The sequence below is a fragment of the Podarcis pityusensis genome, assembly GCF_964106645.2.
Source record: "Podarcis pityusensis genome assembly, chromosome: 14".
Taxonomy (NCBI): domain Eukaryota; kingdom Metazoa; phylum Chordata; class Lepidosauria; order Squamata; family Lacertidae; genus Podarcis; species Podarcis pityusensis.
The window spans coordinates 44443174-44466942 of NC_138039.1; the positions used below are offsets into that span (position 1 = coordinate 44443174).

Genomic DNA, 23769 nt, shown 5'->3' on the forward strand with positions numbered 1-23769 from the left:
ATCAAACCTCTCCATTCTGAAGGAAATCAGCCCTGAGTGCTCACTGGAAGGACAAATCCTGAAGCTGAGGCTCCAATAATTTGGCCACCTCATGAGAAGAGAAGACTCCCTGGAAAAGACCCTGATGTTGGGAAAGATGGAGGGCACAAGGAGAAGGGGGCGACAGAGGACGAGATGGTTGGACAGTGTTCTCGAAGCTACCAGCATGAGTTTGACCAAACTGCGGGAGGCAGTGGAAGACAGGAGTGCTTGGCGTGCTCTGGTCCATGGGGTCACGACTAAACAACTACAACAAAGTGTGTACAAGACTGCAGCATAAGAGGGCCAGATCCCTGGAAATCTGGCTATGGATGGGAATTATACACGTCTGATCCTTTAACACGCAACCATTTTCCCAAAGGGCTACAAACAGAACATCCTCCTTCATCCTATCCAGATAGTTGTACTGCCCCCTACAGGCGAAGGGCGGCAACTTCAGCGAAGAGCACGACGCCGCCGGCCGCGCACTGCTCGCTGGGTAATGTAGTCCCCGCCCCGCGCGTCCTTCCTCTCCTTTGTCTGCCGCTTGGCCCAACCGGCGCGCAGCCGCCGCCGCCGCCGCCTCTCGTGCCCGCTTCCCATTGGCCGAGCTCGCCGCCCAATCGGAGGCTGGAAACGTGGCATTCCTTTGTCGCAGGAGCCGCGGACGCCCCCCGGGGTGGGGGTGGGGAACGGCCTCCCTCCCCCTCTCCTGAGATGGAACCGGCCAATCCCTCTCGCCCAGGGCTCCGCTCCGCCCGGCTCGGGGCTGTACCATTGCGCACGGGGGAGGCGGGAGGGGAGGACGAGCGAGAGGGGAAGGGGGCGGATGCGGGCTCTGTGGCCGGGTTGGCGCTGCTGGGGCTGCGAGCGGAGGAAGATGAAGCTGCTGGCGGCCGCGGCCTTGCTGGGCCTGGGCGGCTCTCTGCTGCTGCTGCTCTTCCCGGCTACTCACGCGGAGGAGCGCAAGAAGGGGCCCAAGGTCACGGCCAAGGTGAGCGGGGGCGGGGAAGGGGGGGCTTCTGCGCAGCCCCCTCCCCCTTGCACGTCTCTGCAGGGTGGGCGTCCCCCCTGTTGCGCTTGCACCCCTCTATTCTGCAGCAGCAGAAGCCCTCTAGCCCGATTCTGTGCAATAATTTATTTGATTTTTCTTAACATGATAATTGCTGAAAAAGCCTAAAAGGCGATTTATGGCCAGTGCACCCAGGGAGCGGGGAGGTGATTTTTCTTCTCTTAGCAAGCCGTTCAAAGCTAAACCCCGTCCCCTGCGTGTGCTCCTTGAAAGACTATACGGCGAAGGCTTCAATGGACCATGGTCTTGTTTTATATCGGGATGTGGTGTGCAAGGAGGGGTGAAAAGAAGCATTGGGAGGCTTAGGCACCGGGTGGGGTCTTAGCTGGCCAGGCGATAAAGTCATGCGCGATGGAGAGACCCTTCCGAGGATGCACGGCTTCATTTCATTTGGCTTTTAATTTCTATGCCGCCTTTCTATGTTGCTATAAGCAAGGCGATTTGCAGCAAAAAAAAATATGCAGCAAGGAACACGCGCCTTATAATGATCAGATCCAGGTCAAAAATTCATACTAAAACGTAACTTTAAAATGGAGCCACTTATATCAAGTAAAGTAATATTCAGCAATCTATTAGAATAGTACACAACAGAATTAACTCTCAAAACATCAGCAAATAAAAATTAAACAGTTGTTCCTTCTTAATATGCTTGATTCCAAGCATGGTGGTTATCGCTTTGAGGCCCCAGTGGGGCAGCCATGTCTTGTCTTGCACTGCAGAAATATCTTACGGCTCCTTTAAAGGCCAACAAGTTTAACACAGGCTGTGTTTTTGTTGCATCTGTTATTACTCAATAGGAAGTACAACTGAGCGTAATAGAACTTCCTGGTATGTGTGCTTAGACTTAGGTATTAGGAGCCTTGACTTGGGGGGGGGGGTCCCAAAGTGATAAAGTATTCATAGGCACAGGGCTAGGAAAGGAGAGAGATTTAGGGAGGGTCAGAAATTAGGGGCTGCCCCTGGTAAATTAGGACAGTTGTCATGCATATTGAAAAGAGATGTCTGCAGAAAGGGTTAGGTTTTGTGACTCAGCCTTGGCCAGCATAAGAAATCTCACATTCTACAAAGGAGCCTTATGCTGAGTCAGACTTTTCGTTTCTTTCTATTCCTGTATCATTTTATCGGACAACTTCCAAAAGTAGCAGAGTCTTGTGGCAACTTTAGAGACTAACATGCATTCTTACGCCACAAGGAATCTGATGGTGCCACTGAACGCTTTGTTGTTTGAGTTTCTTGGCTTAAAAAAATCGTTCTGGCTGTCTTTCAGAGCAAAAAGCCTCCCAAGACAGCTTGCAATATTACAGACACCAAAGGATAAAATGAAAGAAAAATGGCTGGCCGGCTGAAAACTAAAATAAAAACCTTACAAAGCAATGTGTGATCTGAAGCAAAGGCCAGTGAGAGCAGATGGGCAGTGTTAGAAACTGAGATATGAAGGCTAGGAGCTAAATGTCACCTTAAACCTCGGCTATGGACGCAACAACGGAAGGTCTAGGTGCACTTTTTTATAACAAGAACACAAAGCTGAAAATGAATGAACTGCTGCTAAAATAATTCATTTTTCACATGGTCTAGCCTTCCCCCTGCCCACCCCCCTCCTAATATTCTTAAGAGGGTCTCTTCTCCAGTCTTCAGAGAGTAGCTGGAAGTGGGGAGGCAGAAAAAGGTCCTCCTTTCCTTCCAATCTGCAGTTTATATCTGAAATCTCAGGCGCAGTACTGCGCCCAGAGCTCAGAAACTGCTTGAACTAATGAAATTCCCTGTCGCAAAATGCGCCTAGAACAATGGGAGTTTAGAACACTGCAGGTGGGTTTTGGGCTCTCGGCAATGCATTCCAGAGAGGTGGAGCCAGTGGGAAATTTTAGGCTCTGGACTTAATGGTCCTCATGTACACCAAAACAGTTTGTACTATTTTGCTTCCTTTAAAAGCCCTCCTGTGTTTGAGGTCCCTCCCTCCTTTGGCCGAACCCAAAGACTTGTCCTGACAGCACCACTAGCTATTGCTGCTCAAGAGCCTTTCAGCTGGAGATGCCAGAGACTCGGCTGGAACCGCAGACATACAAAGTATTCTCTGTCTGTGCATTCTGGTCCCTTCCCTTCCTCAAACTCCTGGGAAGGGATTGAGGATGTTTCCTAATGCAGCTGGTAGCATCTCTCCTCTGTACCAGGGAGGAGATCCTTTTCAGGCTGCAGGTGTGAGGAATTGAACCAATGACCTTCCCCTTTAAGATTCCCCCCACCCCTCTCTGGAGCATGGACTTGTCTGGGAATTTAACCCAAGATGTACTCGCAAAAAGTGAGAATCCCACTCCAGACCAGCAAACATGAACTGTCAGGCAGAGCCCACTTGCCACACTTCAGAAGCAGGGAGGAGGAAGAGTGTGCAGCCCGAAAACTTTTGGTGTGGGTGGGGCAATAGATATGTCTCTCTACTTAGTACAGTGGGCTATTCCTCAGCCACATATGACCCAGAAGTTTCTAGTGCACACAAACCTTTCAGTTCAAGCAGGCACTAGGCATTGTCTGAAATGCATTGCATTTGGGGAGAGTTCAGAGCACTGCTGGCGCTGGGTGCAGCCTGGGGGTGGTGGAATCAAATTGCAAGGTTGAGACCTTTGCTTATGCCTTGAGGGGAGAGAGAGAGAAGGACTGCTGGTCAGAAAAGACAATACCTGTCTAGGCGGACAAATATTCTATTTATTTATTTATTTATTGAATTTATGCACCACCTTTTTCTCCCAAGGATGTGGTTCTCCCCCTCCTACTTGAATGGATCATAACCTGAGGAGGATCCCAATAAAACTAGCAGTACGGTTCCATGGGTGGCTCCTTACATATACCGTATTTTTCGCTCCATAGGGCGCACCGGACCATAGGGCGCACCCAGTTTTTAGGGGGGGGAAATCAAGAAAAAAAATCTTATTCTCCCCCCCAGCCCCAAGAGCAGTGTACAGGATGTGCGTAACCTCTCCCTGCCGGAGGCACAAGCCAAGGCATCCAGCGGGATGGATCCCGCTCACTGTTTTGGCTTCGTCTTTAGCCCCACGCAACCTCTCCCTACCGGGAGAAGCTGCGCGGGGCTAAAGAAGCCATAGCCCCGTGCAGCTTCTCCCTGCCGGAGGGGTTGCGCGCAGCTATCCCTGAAGCCTGGAGAGTGAGGGGTCGGTGCGCACCGACGCCTCTCGCTCTCCAAGCTTCAGTGAAAGCAACGCGAAGCTTTTGGAGCACGAAGGGAGTGCTCCCTCTGCACTTCGGAGGCTTAGCGTTGCTATCGCTGAAGCCAAGGAGCCTGAATTCGCTCCATAGGACGCACACACATTTCCCCTCAATTTTTGGAGGGGAAAAAGTGCGTCCTATAGAGCGAAAAATACGGTAAGCCTTGCTGCAGACAGTCTAACTCCCCGCAGGCATTGGACTCTTGCATATTGAGGCTGATATCAGAACAGGAAGGGGGCTCCACTCTGCAGCCGTTCCATGATGCAGCCTGTTTTGATCACCAGGTGTATTTTGATCTGCGGATCGGGGATGAAGACGTGGGGCGAGTGGTCATCGGCCTTTTTGGAAAGACAGTTCCGAAGACGGTTGAGAATTTTGTCGCCTTGTCCACAGGAGAGGTGAGTTCGAATGCTGCGTCAGAGTCCCCAGTAGGTCAGTCTGCTTACAAGGGCGCAGAAGGAAGGCTGGCATTTGGGGTGGCTGCAAGGACTGTGGGGCATGCTTCCAGAGGCCCACACAACAGGAAGGCCCCCCAAAAGCAGGAGGGCTGGCTTATCCCACTTTGAATAAGTGAAATAATTATATTGCTCATCTAAAGAGCCTTGGTGTGGAGAGGGCCTGGAAAACTATTTAGGCCAAAGTCTGGGTGCTACAGCCTTTTCCTTTTGCAGGCCCTTGGGAGAAGGAATCCTGACTGGGTGCATGTCAGAATTTGCCTCCAGTGCACTCCATTCACTGCTGCTGCTGGCCGAATTGCACAAATATTTGGAAACTGAGTGAAGATCTGCTGGAGAGGGAATGTTCTTCTCTAAGCTAAGCACAGAGAAAGATGAGGTGCTGCCATGATTAAGCTTCTGCCCTCTCACTGCTGCTTTTAACTTTCAAAATATGACCGTCAAGTTACCGTATATTTCGCCCTATAGGACGCACTTTTTCCCTCCAAAAATGAAGGGGAAATGTGTGTGCGTCCTATGGGGACCCCTCTCGCTCTCCAGGCTTCAGGAAGCTATCTGCAAGCCTTGTGAGCCCGGCGGGAGTGCCCGCCGGGCTCTCCAGGCTTGCGGGTAGCAGCCTGTAGCCCGAAGCACGGGCGCGTTCCAGAGCGTGCCCCGTGCTTCACGCAGATGTCCGCAAGCCTTGCGAGCCCAGCGGGAGTTCCTGCGGGCGCGCAAGGCTTGCGGACAGCAGCCTGTTCTCGGGGCTGGGGTCGGGGGAAGCTTGGGCTTCCCCAGCCCCGTGGCTGGGGGGGGATAATTTTTTTTTTAATTTCCCCCCCAAGATGCGCCCTATGGGCCAGTGCGCCTTATAGGGCGAAAAATACGGTATTTATGTGAATTCCCATATGCTTCTGCACTGGATCAGGTGTTGTGAATCCAGATGTTTCATTGGGCCGCTGGGCTTCCACTAGGGAAGGGTGGCACGTTGGGGCAGTCGTTCTCCCCCTGCTCAAAAAAATATCTGGATCTACCATCACCCCAGATTCCCAGCTTTCATTTATATATTTTAGAAGTTTCCAGCATTTGTGTTGCCTTTGAAATGCAACAAAATAGGAACCGTTCTTATTTTCTTCCTGAGAAACTAGCCCACTCTCCTCTTTCAGTGTTTCAATTTGTCCCCACCCAGGGGGGAAAAACCCAACCCTGCTGATCCCCATTATGGGGCCTTTTTAGTAGTTGGAACCACAAGGGATTGCTAGTGATTTGCAAGAGCTGAGCCCATTAAGAAGTTTATTGCTCAAGTAATGGGCTAACCCACTGGAGGCTAAAGCCCTGAGCATTTGGACTCCCATTAGGGTTTGCAGGCAGTGGGGGGGGTGTGTGGAGGAGAAACTGCTGAGGCCTCACTTGCTTTGCAGCAGCAAAGTATTCTGCTTTCCCCAGTATCTTGGTCCCTTTTCCACCAGTCGTGACTCTCTTCCCGCCCACAGATGGGAGAGGTTACAGCTGATGCTCTGAAACCGTCTGGTTCTGGATTGCTCAGGAAAGGACTTTAAACCAAGCCTTTCCCAGAGTGGTGCTGCAAACTCTCCCCACTCTTACCAAACTCCCTTTCTTTTCAGAAAGGGTTTGGCTACAAAGGCAGCAAGTTTCACCGTGTGATCAAGGACTTCATGATCCAGGGAGGAGACTTCACCCGGGGAGATGGAACAGGAGGTGAGGGCTGAGTCCATTCTGTCTCTTCTGGATGGGGTTGGACAGGGATCTTCCTCTGGCCAGCGGTAACCCTCAAAAAACAAAGCTGGGCGCTGGAAGACGGTGTTATTCTCTCCCTTTCGCTAACCGCCAGGTAAAAGCATCTACGGGGACCGTTTCCCTGATGAGAACTTCAAGCTGAAGCACTATGGGCCCGGCTGGGTGAGCATGGCCAACGCCGGCAAGGACACCAACGGCTCCCAGTTCTTCATCACCACCGTCAAGACGTCATGGCTGGATGGCAAGCATGTTGTCTTCGGCAAAGTCCTGGAAGGGATGGTGAGCGGAATTTTGTTGTGCATAGCGTCATCGGGGCCCTTACTTGGATTTCTAATGGAGTTGTTGGTTCCAAATAATGGGAACTTGACCGCGGACAAGGACCAAGCAAATGGAGCATATTAAAATTTCACTGCCTCCTAGATTGTTGTCATGGCAGTTCATGGGCCTAAGGAGGCTCTTCTCCAGATCCTGCTGCTGTAGGAAGGGCGGCGGGGGGGGGGGGGCTTTTTCTGGGGTGGTGCCCAATTTTGGAGTCCCTCAACAATAGTTTTGCCTGGTCTGAGTTCTTTGTCTCTTTTGACATCGGGCACAAATCTGTGCAGCTTCCTGGGCTTTTTAGATCTCTGTGGTGGACTTGAATTTTTATCTGGTAATGCCAATTCTGACATTTGAACTGCAGGGGTGGAGAACCGAGGGCCCTCCCAGTGAAGAGGGACCACAACTTCCATCACCCCTGACCATCCGCTATGCTGCCTGGAGCTGATGGAAGCTGGGAGTTTGACAACGTCTTGCCTCCCTCTGTGTATGGGAAACAGCTCTGCGCACCTAGTGATTGGCATAACTAGTGCCTAAGAGTGAATATATAAAGAGCTTACTACAGGAACCCCATACAGTTGTACATTGGTTGTTGAACGCCCTGGAATTTGGATGTTTTGGCTCCCGAACAATTGAAACCCGGAAATGACTGTTCAGGTTTTTGAATGTTCTTTTGGAAGCCAAATGTCTGACGGGGTTCCGATTGGCTGCAGGAGCTTCCTGCAGCCAATCAGAAGCCGCGATTTGGAAGTCGAACGGATTTCCGGAATGGATTCTGTTCGACTTCCAAGGTACGACTGTATTGCCATTCTCCAGGCTGCATTACAGGGCAAAATGGGGCAGCTAGAAATGCCCATGCAATGGGCATTGCCAAGTGCCCTCCACGGGTATAACGTGTCATCAGTGCTAGAAACTCAGATATATAAGCAAATTGCCAAATGGCACCTTAAACCTAGCTTATAGTCACCACAATGGAATGTCTAGGCACCTTTTAAAAAAACCAACGAGATTTATCATTATGACTATTTAATTTCTCTATATTTTAAAGGGAAAAAAATCTCAAGGCAGTTTGCAACACATTAAAATGGGAGGTTGCGGACTCTCCTTCCTTGGAGGTTTTTAAGCAGAGGTTGGGTGGCCATCTGTCGTGGATGCTTTAGCAGTGATTCCTGCATTGGAGGGGGTTGGACTAGATGGCCCTCGGGTCCCTTCCAACTCTATATGAAAACACCAAATAAAACAATCCAGAATAAAATAAATTTAGGCTTCGAGGAAAGTATTTCAGAACCTTCTCTCAGTGACATTTTGCTTTCCCCGTTTTTATTTACCTACTTAATTTATGTAGCTGCCCCATAGCAGAAAAACTGTAGGAAGCCATTGTGGTGTAGTGGCTAGAGTGTCGGACTAGGATGTGGGAGATCAGGGTTCAAATCCTCACTGGGGGACCTTGGGACAGTCACAGCCTCTTAACCTACCTCACAGGGTTGTTGTAGGGATTAACCAGGGGAGGGGTGAACCATGTACTTCTTGGAAGAAAAGGTGGGATTTAAATGAAATGAATAAGCTCTTACGCTTACCTGCTTAAGAAAGCTGGAGGGGCCAGCCAGGTGGAGATGTCAGTCAGGAACCTGGCATCCAGAGATCTCCATGTGGCTGCAGTTGGACCCACACCAGAAGCAAAATGCCCCCTGGCTAACTTCCAAAATTCCTCCCTTCTTATTCCTGCTTCCCTTTCTTAGGATGTAGTGAGAAAAGTGGAGAACACAAAGACCGATAGTCGGGACAAACCTCTCAAAGATGTCACCATTGCCGACTGCAACGTCATCGAGGTGGAGAAGCCATTTGCCATTGCCAAAGAATAACCGGGTGGCCGCTGGAGGGTCAGACTCTGGCTTGCAAAGGGCTGCGAGGGGGCTACACACTCACGGAGGCCTCGCATCATCACTGTCCCACAGCAGGTGAACTGCCGCCACTGCTGCTCCCTTTCTGCCCACGCTTCCCCCAGCTACACGCTTCGGGGTGGGGGGTGGGGTCTCCATTCTGTTAACAACTCATTCCATCAGCCACTGGTCACCCAAGTGGCTATGGGGGGGGGCAATGGGTGTCCCATTCCGTTTTGTAAGAAAGCACATGGACAAATAAACGCGACCATTGTGTTTTTGTAGCACTGCCTGGTTGTTGTTTTTATTAGCTACAGCTAGGTCCTCCCACCCCAACTATGAATTCCCAGCATTTATTTAGAGGGGTATTCTAGGGAGCGAATGTCACAAATTTACTACTTCCCCAAGGAAAGTTCTCTTTGTTAGCCATTGCCAAATTCGTTCAGAAAGCTCTTTGCTCCCCTGCTTGGAACACAACGGCAAGTGGCTGTTCAATCCTAGCATCCCATGAAAGGTGGGTATGTTTATAAAGGGGCTTATTCCAAGCCATCGCAAACACAAACTGAGCAGGAAGGACAAAGCCTCTCTTGCAACTAAACCATGATTTGGCTCAGCTCCACCACCCCCAAGCACTAGCATACTGATTCACTGTAAGAGTAAACCATGGTTTAAGAAGCACTGGCCACAAACCAGCCCACTGGCAATGTCAGAAACTGTCTTCTTCTCCCCTCCACCCCCTCCCTCAAATTACAGCAGTTTCAAAACCAACCCAATATTTGTAGTGGAAGTGTTTTTATTGCATAGCCATTTTTGTTAAAGTAGACCATCTACCCCACTGAAAAAGCAGTAATCTTCTGCAGCAGGAATAACCCCAAACTATTGGGATAGCTTAGAGGAGCTGCTGGTCTCCCGCCATGCTGTAGAAAAACCCGGACTCCTCTGGGAGGGCTCTGCTACCTGTGTCCCATCACTGCAGCTTCCCCCAAGCTGGTACACTCTGGGTGTTGTTAGACCACAGCCGGTTGGGGCTGTTGGCAGCTGGATGGCACCACGTTGGCTACACCTGCATTAAGGTGCCAACTGGACCAGATCCATGCCAAGTTGGCAGTGGTTTCTTGCCGCTGCGGTGAGGGAGCAGTTGCTGCCTCCCTTTGGACTAGACAGAAGGCTGGGAGACTATCAATGTGGCGTCACTGTGCGCACAAACACTAGGAGCATCTTGCATTGTCAGCACCTGACCTGAGTCAGTACCTGCCCCCAGCTGCTGTTGTGCTGCTCTTGCGTCCAGCCCATGAAGCTTGGAGGAAGGCATGCGTACCTCCCTGACTCGCAGCTGCTTCTCACTCACATGGGCTGACAAGAGCTGTCACCTGGAAACACCTGAGAGCCACAGCTCTGCCAGAAGTGGCAATAAGCCCTGCCCGTGTTAGCTGCACTCTACTGGAGCTCAGCAGCCTAACAAAGCAACCTACTGCATTTACTTCCCACTGCTTGCCTCAAGAAGTGGCTCCCCCAACCTCTTTCTTGTCCCCAACCTCTTTCTTTCCAACGCACGACGCAAGGAGGAAGCCGGCGGTTGCTTTTCCACAAACGAACAGAGCTGCACTTGATCCTCTGAGCGTTCCCTAGGCCGGTTGCAAAGGAGAGGATGTCAAGTCGGTGGGTGGCAGAGCCGCAAAGAGCTTTGACTGCAGGCAGAAGGTCGTCCGGGGTGCATAGAAACCCTGCAGCACTCCGCTCAGGATCACGTCGGGAAGCAAGTCTGAGAGGGAGAGGAGGGAATTAACGGTGGCAACCCATTCAATTAACCCTTAAAAGGTGGGAGCAGAAAGCAGCCCCCGAGGCCTCTTCCTGTCTTCCCTTTCTGGCCTAGGAAGCTAAGCCCCCTGAGATGGGCCGACGGACAATGCCGCCCCCAGCAGAGGGCAAAGGGGCATCTTCAACCTGGCATTCAGATGAGATCTAGCACACGGTTCAGTTCCAGAGCACAAAAGTGGCTCATGTTAGGACTCTGCGATCCTGTGTTTCATCATTTCAGCATCCACCGCTTCCTCCTGTAGCAGGAGACGCTGCTTAACTACCCCAAACCTGAGTGTTTGTGCATCTCTAACACTGCAATAAGGGGACGCAGGTGGCGCTGTGGGTTAAACCACAGAGCCTAGGACTTGCCAATCAGAAGGTCGGCAGTTCAAATCCCCATGACGGGGTGAGCTCGGTCCCTGCTCCTGCCAACCTAGCAGTTCAAAAGCACGTCAAAGTGCAAGTAGATAAATAGGTACCACTCCAGCGGGAAGGTAAATGGCGTTTTCGTGCACTGCTCTGGTTCGCCAGAAGCGGCTTAGTCATGCTGGCCGCATGACCCGGAAGGTGTACGCCAGCTCCCTTGGCCAATAAAGCAAGATGAGCGCCGCAACCCCAAAGTTGGTCACGACTGGACCTAACGGTCAGGGGTCCCTTTACCTTTACCTTTAACACTGCAATGGTTTTTGCACAGGTGCCTTTCAGCAAAACAAGAACTGCTTTCCATCCGCTCCCCCAATCCTGCCAGTCCAGGATGGCAGGTGAGGGACCCCCGGCTCTCTTGTCACCCATATTGAAAACTACACGACAAATTGTTTCTGTATCGGGTAAAGTGTCGACATGCACCCCAGACCCTTGCTTGATAACAGACCTTAACCAGCCCAGAGCTCTGCTCCCCTCCATCACCACCCCAAAAACCTTACTAGAAAGCCGTTACCTGTGGAAGCCGGGAGGATGTATGGATCACTTTGGAAACTTATGACCGGCCGGTGGGACAGCAGGTAACCGGGGCTGCAAAGAGAATTGAGCCCCACCGTTTGGGTTAGAATCTGTCCATTTCAGCTCCTAGCCTACTTCGCAAGGTGGTTGTGAGAATAAAATGCATGTGCGGAAGCGAGGATCAACATGCACCACTCTGAACCTAAGAGGGAGAGGAAAGCTAAAAATGCAATAAACAGGAGAGCCTCACCCCACACTGGAATAATGTAGGCAATGGACCAATGGCCTAACTCTCTATCAGGCAGGTGCTGCTGGTCTGAACAAAGGATCATAGGAAGTTGTCTTATACTGAGTCAATAATGCCTACCAGCAGCCTTTCTCCAGGCCAACCCTACCTGGGGATTGAGCCTGAGACCATCTGTACACAAAGCAGGTGCTCTACCACTAAGCTGCAGCGCCAGAAGAGGGTGCACTTTATCTCTCTGCAAAAGGAGCAGGCACTTGCAACTTGGCCAGCAAGAGCACAAAGCAGACCCTTTTGAGAGCATTCCCTGCCGCTTGTAGCAGCAAGCAAGCCACAGGGAGTGCCCGTTCCCCTGGAGCGGGAAAATAAATGCCAGCCTCCATGGCTGGATGAGCACATTTATCCCCTGGGGAGTAAGCAGACAAAGGCTGGACCCTTCTGTTGTTGGGACTGTTTTGACTCCCTCCCACTGGTGGAAACAAAGCACTGGGGCAGTGAAGCACTTGCCTTGTGTCCTGCGAGGAAAAGTCGCCCCGGGAAGAACATTGGGTTTCGCAGGACAGGCTGTTCACAAACAGTGGTGGTAACAAAGGCAGCCTTTCCATACAAAAGCTGGTGTGTGGAAATGGGTGGCTCTGGGAGCTTATAAGGCAGGGCTGGGGAACCTGTGGCTCTCCAAATATTGCAGGACTCCCATCATCCCAGACCATGCTGGCTGATGGCAGCTGGAACCAACACAACCCTAATCTACCCCAGGTTCTACAGTGGTACCTTGGTTTACAAACTTAATCCGTTCCGGAAGTCCGTTCTTCAACCAAAGCATTCTTAAACCAAGGCGTGCTTTCCCATAGCAGCGGGGAACTCAATTTACAAATGGAACACACTCAACAGGAAGCGAAACATGTTCTGCTTCTGAGGCAAAGTTCACAAACCAAAACACTTCCGGGTTTGGAGCGTTCTTAATCCAAGTTGTTCATAGACTAAGCTGTTCTTAAACCAAGGTACCACTGTACTTGAGATTCAAACTGCACCTACATCATGCACTTCAAGCATACCTAGAGCGCTCCGACAGTCATGACCTCACTTGGTAGAGCACGCGGCTCATGATCTCAGGGTTGTGGGTTCGAGCTCCACGTTGGGAAATATTCCTGCATTGCAGGGGGTTGGACTAGATGACCCCCGTGGTCCCTTCCAACTCTACAATTCTATGGTAAAACAAACTGTTGTTTGTTAAGGGTGCTGAGAATTGTTAGGACACACCCACCCTCCCACCCAACAATTTCCCTCACTGATCTACAAATCTCACAAGTGGTTTAACAATCAATCCCTCTTCCCTGGAGATCTCTGGGAATTTTAGCTTTGCGAGGAGAAGTGAGAGTCCCCTGATAACTCTCCGTGCCCTTAACAAACTACAGTTCTCAAGATTCTTTGACTGTCAAGGTGGAATACAAGTGCTTTAAATGTGCAGTGCAGATGTGGCCTTAGCTGTCATTTGCCCAGGCCCCCAAAAAGTCTGTAAATCAACACAAGGGCAGTGTGTGTGAGTTGGCGTTTTGACTGCAGCTCCTTCGGGAGGAAAGCGTTTGGACAATGTCAAAAAGAGACCAGCTACCCATCCCTCTCTAACAAGAGTTTACCTGCCACGCTGGATTTTGCAGGGAAAGGGATGTTTGAGAAAAGCACAGTACGTATAACTTACAATGAAGAAAGAAAATCAGGGCATTATATTTTGCATTGCATCAGATTCTGTTATTGTGAGATACCCCGCGCTTTTTGTAAAGAAGAAAGTAGAGTAGTCCTGGAAGAATCACAAAACTACAGTCAGTCTCAAACTACTATGCTGCTGTCGAGTTCTAACAGGTATAGGGAGCCTTCAGCCCTCCAGGTGTTAATGAACCACAATTCCTACTCCCCCTTGCCCCTGGGCACACTTGCTGTAGCCAGTGGCATAGCATGGGGGGGGCAGAGGGGTTGTTGCACAAACTTTTTTGGGGGGGGTGCAAAATTTCAAAAGAAAAACTGCTTGGAGGGTGTGTTTTGTTTTGTTTTAAATCAAGCCATGTAAATTTTTCATTAAATAAAAAATAAAATAAAATAAGTGACCGCTGGCACAGATTCTCTCTCCCAGCTGGTAAGACCCTTCCCCACCCCCATTGCCACCTGGCCCTGGCAGGAACCATGGGTTAGGGGGGCGCAATACCTGCCTTGCCCTGGGCCCTGACAACCCACTGGCTGTAGCAGATGGGATTGCAGTTGAGAAACATCTGGAGGGCCAGGAGCTTCCTGTTTCCGGTGGTGGGAAATGGCTGACTCCCACATGACCGGACCCCAGCCGTGCCGGTAATTCAGGGCTGATATGGAGGTAATTAGCCCTGGCATTCTCATCATGGTGTTTGGATTACGGAGGTGTTTGGAGAAGCATCTGGAGGGCCAAAGGTTCTCCCCACCTGCGCCAGACAGTGGCACAAAGGGGGAAAGTGTTGCTCCTGCTCAATCTTCCCCTGGCTCACCCAAACACTCACCCTAGATCTGCCTTGTGCTCCTGCTCAAACTGCCAGAGTCTCAGGAAGTCTAGAAGCTCCTTGGGAAGCTCTGTATTGCATAGCAAGATGCCCTGCAGGAGACAGACGAACCAAGATCAGTGAGAGCAGGCTGGGGAGGAAGGGAGGCTGTTTTCAACTCGGCTGCCAGCCTCGCATCCTTACCTGGAGGTAAGCTTCCAGGCCCTGCCGCCGCTGCTCCAGGACTTTTGTCATCCAGTTGGGGACACGCCTGGGTGGGAAGTCTGGGACTCTGCATCTCTTCTTGATCTGTGGGGGTTGGGAGAGAGCAGAGAAGCTGTGTGGACATCAAAGGAGCTCCAGGAACCACCAGGCCCACGGCTGGTCCTACTGTTAGGCAGAGGGAAGCCGCTGCTTCTGGCAGTGGATGCTGAATGTCAGAGAGGCACTGGGAGGAGAGCTGCTCTGTCCTACGACCCCAGAACTAGCCAGCTCTCCGCTGAGAGTGTTGAAGTCAGGCTCAGCTGCCAGCAGGGTCCATTTCTGTGCATCGGGTGTTGGAAACTTATGGCCTGTGGGGCAATCTCGTCCCACCAGGGGTCAAATTCAGCCCACAAAACTGCTTCCCCAAACCACGCCCATCTGCCAATCAGCTAACGTCACTGGGCGATAGCAATCCTGCTGGGTACCGCTTTGTCATTTTGTTCCCTGTTGGGAACATGCCGGCGAAGCAGACCTAAGCAGAGAGCAGGATCGAACCCTCTGTTCATCGGCTGGTGAGTAGAACTCAATCCTTCCAGGCAGTGCTTTGCCAGTGCATTTCCTGCAGGAAATGCAATGGCAAAGCGGATCCTTTCCCACATGGGTCAACTCTGACAGATGGGTGGATTGCACACCTGTCCAAGTTGGGCAGTGGGTTTTGGGGAGGTAAGGATCTGGCCTGTTGGGCCCCAAACAGTCCCGCACCCTAACAGGGCATGGATAGAGGGAGAACCATCTTGTCCTGGGCATCAAGGTAGCAAGCAGTCTGGGTCAGCCCCAATTGGAAGTCTGGAAGTCTTGGGTCAAGACCTGCAATGTGGGCTTTACAGAAAATATGGAATATAGAATTATCCAATGCCCAGGAGGAAAAATCCATTGCCCCAAAAGCAAGGGCAGGCATTTGAAACATGGTGCCTGCCCTCCAGATGTTGCTGGCCTGAAAGTCCAACAACATCTGGAATCCAACAACATCTGGAGGGGTACCAGTTTGCTGCCACTGCCCAAAACCCATGGGTATATGATCTGACATGTTTATTTGACCCATACTCAGTAAGCAAAAAACCACACTGCATTCATTTTACTTTATAAATATATATTTTTTAAGTCTCCCTCCACACCCACCCTAAAAGTATTTGGACTGAGGTATTGACTGGCGGGGGAGGGAGAGAATTCAGCAGAGCATCCTCAAGATGGCACAAATATGGTACTCAAGCAAATTCAAATATTTATTTGCATGTTATTTTCATCAGAACACTTGCAAGGAAGACATGGTGATTGAGCAAGACTTTCCTTGCATTAGCTTAGCACACCCAATGAACAGTGCCTAAATTAACTTAAAAAAGAGAGATAACAGTGGGAAATTTCCTGCCACACACTGTTGAAAGCAACAGTCAAACAGGGCTTCCCTTTCTACATTCCTCTCTAATCTTGCTCACAGATACTATGGCTGGGAAAACCGTGTATCTAACTGTATACCCACTCCTGGGAGCTGTAGTTTAAGGGTGCTGGGGACTGGGGAGAAAACTACAGTTCCCAGGATTCTTTTTAGGGTGCGTGTGCTTTAAATGTGTGGTGTGTGCAGTGTCTATGGCCATAGGCAGTAATATGGGGCCGCCCTTCTTCAACTCCTCCATCCCCCCTCCAAAAACAGACAGACACAACATGGAAGCTGAGGGTTCTTCCACTTCCTTTGAGCAGAGACATATGCCCAAAGCAGCAAAATTTAATGTGACACTCCAGGAAACCGAAAAGCTAAGCCGTATTTCAGGTTCACAGTTACATGTACAGTGGTACCTCAGGTTAAGTACAGTGGTACCTCGGGTTACATACACTTCAGGTTACAGACGCTTCAGGTTACAGACTCCGCTAACCCAGAAATAGTACCTCGGGTTAAGAACTCTGCTTCAGGATGAGAACAGAAATCTTGCTCCGGCGGCGCGGCAGCAGCAGGAGGCCCCATTAGCTAAAGTGGTGCTTCAGGTTAAGAACAGTTTCAGGTTAAGAATGGACCTCTGGAACGAATTAAGTACATAACTAGAGGTACCACTGTAATCCGAAAAGGGTTTGCATTCTTCCATAAAACCTTATTTTCTTATTTTAGCGTAACATACTTTGCCAGTTCTGCACAATCCATCCCCTTACTTCTCCATTCTTCTTTAGTGGGTGGGACTCCAACACCCATCAGTCCCAGCCGGCATGGGCAGTTGTCGAGGATGATGGGATTTGTAGTCCAATGACACCCAGCAGGGCCACAAGCTCGCCACCCCCCCCGACTCTCATGCACCCACCTTACCCTTTTATGGAGGGCATGGAACTCGCTGTAGCGCTTCTCAATGCAATGTTTCCTCCCGTTCCACAGGATTTCCACCTTGAACACCTGAAAGGTTAGGCACAAGCTCGTCAGTTTCACCCGGACGTGCCCCACCCACACCACAAAACAGCTCTGCTGCTGCTGAACAGATGAGATCTGTCTTAACTCTCTGCAATAGCAGGGCGGTCATCTTGATTTCTTCCCCCACAATGCACCGCAGTCCAGTCTCTCCCCAAAGCAAACACCGCTTGACAAAAGCCTCTTTGAAATCAGCCTTTGGCTTCGCTTCTCAAAAGTGCCAAATGGGAGCAGGGGGGCAGGGATACTGAATAAACTCGGCTCTGCATAAAAGAATACCCAGCAGAAGACTCCGTGTCGGGCCTGAGGAATGTGTGCAGTTGAAGTGCGGCGAATACACTTCGGACAACTCCAGCAAAGCACAGATTGTAATGCAGCGCATATCTCCTCTTGAAGGGTTTGTGCCCAGATGCTCCAGAGATGTAGCAGAGGTGCCACACAGGTTTTGTGTACTTAGTTGTTCAGGAGAGAGAAAAGGAGACCAAACGGGCCAGCTCCTTGGGGGGGAAACAAACCAAAGTCCCTGGGCCCAGGCCTCAGTTTACCCGGCTGAAGCAACTATTCACACATCCAACACTCACTTCTGGTCACCATGAATTGCAGCTGCAGCAACAGACTCTCCTCTGCACAGCAGATCCAAATATTTGGGGGGCGGGGAGGAAGCACATGCTACTGTCCTCACCTTGGGCTGCAAAATGTCTTGGGGTCAGCAATGGAAAAAGATGGTATATGAATTTAAAATGAAATGAGGAAAAGACAAGGATCAAAAATAGAATTGGAGCACCCCCGGAATGTCAAAAGCAGTCTACTCACAGAAAGTTTGTGTAGTGACAGTAGCAGGTTGTGTGTGTGTGTGTGTACACACACACTGCTATTTTTAGTATACGCTGCTTTCTCTTCCTCATCTAGGCACACATACAAGAGCCCTGCTGTGCCAGAAGTGGGAGCACTTGGCAACTAAAAAATCATATTGTGATCTACTTTAAACCAATATACATGCATATCCTTTATTCTCTTTCCTTCCCACAACCGTGGAATAGGGTTGGGGAGGGAAGAAGCGATACAAGGCACTGACGTCTAACCCTCTGGCCAGTGGGATGGCTGCATCACTCCTCCTCTGCTTCCTGAAATTGCACGAGGTCCTGATCATGTGCCTTCAAGCCTATAATTGCTTCCCATGAGGTCTAGAAGCTTGCTTTTTAAAAAGGAAAAAATCAGATTCATTAGTGAAAAGTCATGGCTGAGTGATAGAATCCGACATGTTCAGCTCCCCCATGTTCAGTTCCACGTAGCATCTCTCCGTAGGGCTAGAAGAGACCTCCGACTTGGAGAGTTGCTGCCTGAGCTGGAAAGACCAACGGCTGGTAGGTGGTTTCTTAGTTTCCTAGGGCCAAAAATATCCTGCCACATAAGGCATTTTATGTTCCAATCATAGTTTCCCCATAAAGGCACAAGCAAAGTAAGCTCCTTCCAGCTGGAATACAGAACCACGGTCACCACACCCAGCTTAACTAAACAGAGAGAATTGCCAACCAATAAGGAAACCGGGAAACTCTGTGCCCAAGAGATGCCATGCCTGATGTTTATGCTTCGCTCAGTGTGAGCTGGAGACAGGCCACTCTAAGTTCACTTCCCTCCACGAAAACAAGGCTGGTCATTCCACAGCTGATGTCCCAATTTACCAGAATCCTGTCTTAAGTGTCTGCTCTTAATTTGGCTTGGGCTTCTTGGCATTAGCACTGCTAGATGCACGACAGAAATCTGATCTATGTGGGCTTCTCAGATTTCCCATAGCACATGCTTTGGGACACAGAAAATCCCAGGTTGAAACCTTCACATCTCTAGACCCTAGAACTCATGGGCATTCAAGTGAAGCTGAATGTTGGAAGATTCAAGATGGATAAAATAAAGCCATGATGAATAAGTCGTATTGGAGGACATGTGATTTAAAATTATGATGAATGATTTACATGGCTTGATAAAAGATTAACTCTATTCGATTAGCTGGCAAAAGAGTAAATAAAAGCCTAAGCAGGAATTGAGCATAAACAGTCAATGGAAAGAGAGAATGGATGCAAAAGGATGCAAAATTAAGATAAAGTGTTTTATTGTTAGCAGCAAAGGAGGGAGGGGAAAGAAGCATCTTGGAAGGGTGGGGTGGAAAGTCAACTTTTAAATTGAATTAATTTGTTGTTAATTTGTTAACAATTTGGAATGTTAATAAAAATTAATTGGCAAAAGAAGAAGAAAGGACTTATTCATGCAATGCAGAGTTAGACCATGGAACTCATTGCCACAGGAGGCAGTGATGGGCAACAATTTGGATGGTTTTAAAAGAGGATTAGTCCAGTTCATGCGAAAACAGTATGCTGGACTAGATGGGCCATTGAATTGATCCAACAGGCTCTTCTTCTGCCTCCAATTTAAAAGGATCTCAGATTTTAGGGCAAGGGATCACCTCTGTCCAAGACACTGGAAAAAAACTCTGCTGCCAGTCAAAGTCTATCATACTGGCCTAGAGGAATCCAAAGGCCCAAGTCATTCTATAGCCACACAATAGAGTTTATTTATTTATTATTACCAGGACCATCCCAAGACCTTTTAGCACCCGAGGCATACCTCCCCACCAGGAAAGAAGGGGTGAGTGAAGGATCTACATCATGAACGAGTGGGGAATAAAGATCTCTGCTGGGTTCTGCTGCACCTGTGGATCCGCCACCAGAGGCAGCCGCCTCCCCTTGCTTTGCGGGAGGGATGGCCCTGATTACTAGATGTATGCCCCCACCTTTCCTCTAAGGAGTTCAAAGTGGTGGACAGTGGTACCTCGGGTTAAGAACTTAATTCGTTCTGGAGGTCCGTTCTTAACCTGAAACTGTTCTTAACCTGAAGCACCACTTTTGCTAATGGGGCCTCCTGCTGCTGCTGCACGATTTCTGTTCTCATCCTGAAGCAAAGTTTTTAACCCGAGGTACTATTTCTGGGTTAGCGGAGTCTGTAACCTGAAGTGTCTGTAACCCAAGGTACCACTGTATATGGTTCTCCTGTCTCTTCATTTTTTAACCACCCTGTGAGGTATTTCAGATGGAGAGACTGTGACCGACTCAAGGTTGTCTTGTGAGCTCCGTGGCAGAGTTGGGATGTGAACCCCGATCTCCCAAGTCCTAATCTGATGCTCTAACCACTACCCCATACTGACCCCAACCCCACTCTCGGGTTAACTAGTTTCCCACCCCCAGTACCCCAGAATGACCTACAGTGGTGCCACATGAGAATCTGTCATCTCTAAGTACTGCACTCAAGGCTGGCCCACCCATGAGGCAAGATGAGGTGACTGACTCAGGCAAAGGGATCCACTGGGGCAGCTGATTCCAGTGCCAATCTTCCTCCGCCCCCCTTGTTCTGGATGTAGGTCTTGCTGCACCTCTTCTTTCCTGGCGGGAAGGGGAGGTGCAATTTTGGGGTCTGCCTCAGGTGCCAAAATGTACTGGCGGCAGTTACTCTGTGCCTTCTGGCTCCTTGTGGCTGGAAGGATTTTTTTAAAAGTGTGTGGATGTGAGTGAAGTAGATCTTGCCTTACAGATCTTAGCAACCTCCTAGTTTCTTCTGGTTCTGCAAGGAGCAGAGGCACGACAACTGCCATTCTGCCCATGGTGTGTGTTATTGTGGCAACAGTGCGAGGAGTGGCTGTTCCCTCCCCCCAAACATGGGGGGGCAGGTTACTGGAACAATATGCATCATTTTAATAAAACACATTATTCCCGTATTCTGTGTATTATTGTCTCAACCGGTATACTTTCAAGCAGCATAAACATTACTTTAAGTCAGGGGTAGGAAACGGCTGGTTCTCCAGATATTGATGGACTCCATAATTATCTAGAGGCCGACAGGCTTCCCATGCCAGCTCTTATCTTTTAACAGAACAGAGACACCGAGAAACGTCATGGAATGCATGTGTTTCCAGCTACCCCATTTTTGGAAGCCTTCTTGGGGAACACGGAACCTGTGGCCCCAGTGGCGTAGTGTGGGTTGTCAGAACCAGGGGCAAGGCAAGTAATTTGCGCCCCCTAACTTAACCCGTGGATTTGCGCCCCCCCCTGCACCCCCCACGCTACGCCACTGTGTGGCCCTCTAGACGTTGTGAGACTGACTCAATCAGGCCCAGCCAGCATGGTCCGCATCAGTGATGATGGGAATTGTAGTCAAACAACTTCTGGTGTGTGTTTGTGTATGTGACAGGATTCCCATCTTATAAGAAACTGCTGCCTGATGATGCCAATGGGAGCTCCGCTTAAACAGTGAAACAAGGAGGATATATTTAACCAAGTGCTTTCCATAGTGTGCACTTTCTTCCCAGAGAAGGAAGTATTTTGAAGTTTGGTTCTATCACCTGTGGCCTTGAATTGAGATAAGGTGTTTTTTTTAATCGCACTGCAGTTGTTCATTAGCTCATCAGTGCCAGGAGGCAGAGGCAAAACTAGGCTTTATTTCACCCAGGTCAAAGACCCAATTTCATGCTCCCCCATGTGCATTTGTGTACACACACACACACACACACGACTGGGAGCCTCAATAGCGCCCTGCTGGAGGCTTCACCTGGGGCAAAAAACCTGGCTGCCCCCCCCCCCGCTCCATAGCTACGGCTCTGCCAGGAGGCTGGTGGTCTCACCAACTCTGCCATGTGATGGGGGCACTGTTTGGGACAGTGTTTGGGACACTTTTAACCTTAGGCACAATTATCAGGGTCTATATTTCATTCTTCTCCGACCTCACTGCTAACATTTTTCTTTCTATCTATGCCTGCCATATCCCACATCTCTGGTCCACAGAAGCTGTAATAAACCCCCCCTTTCTGAGCGGTGGGGTGCGCGCTTGTTGGGGGACACAGGACACAGACTCAAGTAATTCAATCGCTAAAGGGAGTCTTCAGGTCCGTCCTTCCTCCGAGCGTCTCTTCTTTCGGCTTTGTTCTTTTTCACCAGACGCAGACTGTTCGCATGCCTTCTCACTTCTGAAGGGTCCCCAGGCTACACGTGTCGGGCTCCTTGCTTTATTTCCTTCGGTGGGCGCCGCAAAGAAGCCCCTCCCTCGCTCGCCCGGCCTCTGCAAAGCCCCACCAGCAAGTTCAGCGCCCCCTTTCTCCCTGCCAAAGGCGCTTGCAGGCTGGCCACGGGCACCGACGGCACCCGCTGCCTTCGAAGCCGCTCTCCCCTCCAGCCCGCCAGAGGCACCGGCGGACGGGCTCTCCCTCCCGGCCCCGCGGCTGCAAAAAAGCCCAAGTCCCGCTCCGGGAGCAACCCGACGGGCTGCCGCCGCCGCCGCCGCCACTCACCGTGCGCGCCTTCTCCGGGCTCTGGTCGCCCTCGGACAGCTGCAGCCCCACCGAGGGCACCGCGACCTGCAGCTGCATGCCGCCTCCTCGGAGCCGAGACTAGCCGCCCCCGCGGACTCATTCAGGGCTTGTTGAAACCGCTCCGCCCTCTGCAGCGGGGACCCGCCCCGTCGGGTCCCGCCGCCTTTGCGCGCTCCAGCCGCGCAGTTCCCAAGCGCCGCCGCTTCGGAGGGCTCGTGCGCGCTGCGCTTAAAGTGGAGAGCAAACTTCTCTCTTGTCCGCTCCCCTCCTCCTTCCCAAACTTTCCTCTATCCTACTTTCCTCTTACCTGTTCCCTCTTCTTCCTCCACGACCATTCACATTTTTTCTAGCGCAGATCATTCTGCGAGCGGTATGGCTTTATAGAGATTTGTACATTAAGATAAAGAAGGTAGAATTTTTACCCGGAATGTTATCAGATCACAACTCTATTATTGTGGAATTAAGAACAGGGCAAAATTTCCCAATGAGATGGAGATTAAATGAGAACTTATTAAATGATCAAGAAATATTAGGAAAAAAGGGGGGTATTAAAAGATTATTATATTTCTTCCTCCAGGAGAGATCTGGAGGGTGACAACTTGAGAATGGGCCTTTTCAGCAATGGCTCTCCCTTTGAGGAATGCTCTCCCCCCAGGGAGATTTGCCTGGCACCTTCATTAAACTCTTTTAGGCCCCAGGCATAGGGGACAAAGTTCCTCTTTAACCAGTTCTTTGGTTGGTTGACATCCAATTCTCTTTTAAAATGTGTTGGGGAGGGTTACTGGGTTGTTTTTGTTTTTATTGTCTATTTTGTGTTTTTTAATATTGTGATTTTATGTTGCAACTGCCCTGAGATCTGCAGGTATAGCACAGTACACAAATTTTAATAATAATAATAATAATAATAATGGATAGAGGGAGGGGAATGTGCAGGAAAGCCGCAATCTGGAGAGAATATAGTATGGACCACGGATAATTAATGGAATAACAGAAAGCTTACTTAACCATGCTAAGCAACAGCATGAATGAGCCCCTAGTTGCCTGCCAGTGTGTGATTCAGATATCTGGCACTTGAAATGAGCTAGCCTTAATCTTTGTTATCTTCTCTCAAGATTGGGGATGTATTATAGACTTCCAGTTGAATACTCAGGTATTTCACAGATAAGAAGTTACTCAGTGGTTGGATTGTTTTAACTTCCCCTCTTTTAAATATTTACCACAAGAGCCAATGGTATAGACTAGTTATAAAGTCAACAATGATATTTATATGGTGGAGGAGACCCCTCTCCCCAATCTGGCCTTGGCATCTCCCAGATTAGATGACAGAGCAATAGGAAATGCTTCTGTCCAGCAAGACCTTGGAGAGTCACTGCCAGTTACAAAACAAGGAGTGTTCCAGCCCCTAAAGACATCAATTTATCATGGGCAAAGTTCTATTTCCTCCTGACCTCACATCTGCTTAGCTCACCAATAATAATAATTTATTATTTATACCCCGCCCATCTGGCTAGGCTTCCCCAGCCACCCTGGGCGGCTTCCAACCAAATGTTAAAATACAGTAATACATCAAACATTAAAAGCTTCCCCAAACA

General features: G+C 49.9%; 2 protein-coding genes across 3 annotated transcripts; one reads left to right on the forward strand and one right to left on the reverse strand.

The window, feature by feature from the left end:
- Positions 1-806: 806 nt before the first annotated feature.
- PPIB (peptidylprolyl isomerase B) lies at positions 807-8977 on the forward strand. 2 transcript variants are annotated; one of them, XM_080980556.1, is made up of 5 exons: positions 807-1012; positions 4591-4704; positions 6366-6459; positions 6593-6777; positions 8553-8977. In XM_080980556.1, exons 1-5 carry the CDS (start codon positions 848-850, stop codon positions 8673-8675), a joined length of 681 nt encoding a protein of 226 aa, XP_080836682.1. In that variant the 5' UTR covers positions 807-847; the 3' UTR covers positions 8676-8977. The 2 variants fall into 2 exon arrangements, with proteins under 2 accessions (XP_080836682.1, XP_080836681.1); XM_080980555.1 differs by lacking the exon at positions 807-1012 and adding an exon at positions 3845-3931 and having other exon boundaries at positions 4468-4704.
- Positions 8978-9468: 491 nt separating this feature from the next.
- Positions 9469-22312, reverse strand: SNX22 (sorting nexin 22). Its single transcript, XM_080980596.1, has 6 exons — positions 22157-22312; positions 16732-16815; positions 14382-14486; positions 14199-14290; positions 11431-11504; positions 9469-10455 (listed from the first exon to the last, which is right to left on the reverse strand). The coding sequence occupies exons 1-6, from the start codon at positions 22232-22234 to the stop codon at positions 10319-10321; spliced, it is 570 nt and encodes a 189-aa protein (XP_080836722.1). The 5' UTR covers positions 22235-22312; the 3' UTR covers positions 9469-10318.
- Positions 22313-23769: the final 1457 nt, after the last annotated feature.

Excerpts from the sequence above, each read along its gene's own strand:
- PPIB (XM_080980555.1), top strand. The coding sequence starts at position 3,860 with ATGGATCATAACCTGAGGAGGATCCCAATAAAACTAGCAGTACGGTTC. Across the intron at positions 4,705-6,365 it reads TCGCCTTGTCCACAGGAGAG|AAAGGGTTTGGCTACAAAGG; the intron begins GTGAGTTCGAAT and ends CTTTCTTTTCAG. Across the intron at positions 6,778-8,552 it reads GCAAAGTCCTGGAAGGGATG|GATGTAGTGAGAAAAGTGGA; the intron begins GTGAGCGGAATT and ends TCCCTTTCTTAG.
- SNX22 (XM_080980596.1), bottom strand. The coding sequence starts at position 22,234 with ATGCAGCTGCAGGTCGCGGTGCCCTCGGTGGGGCTGCAGCTGTCCGAG. Across the intron at positions 14,487-16,731 it reads TCCATGCCCTCCATAAAAGG|ATCAAGAAGAGATGCAGAGT; the intron begins GTAAGGTGGGTG and ends CAACCCCCACAG. Across the intron at positions 10,456-11,430 it reads CATCCTCCCGGCTTCCACAG|ACTTGCTTCCCGACGTGATC; the intron begins GTAACGGCTTTC and ends TCTCCCTCTCAG.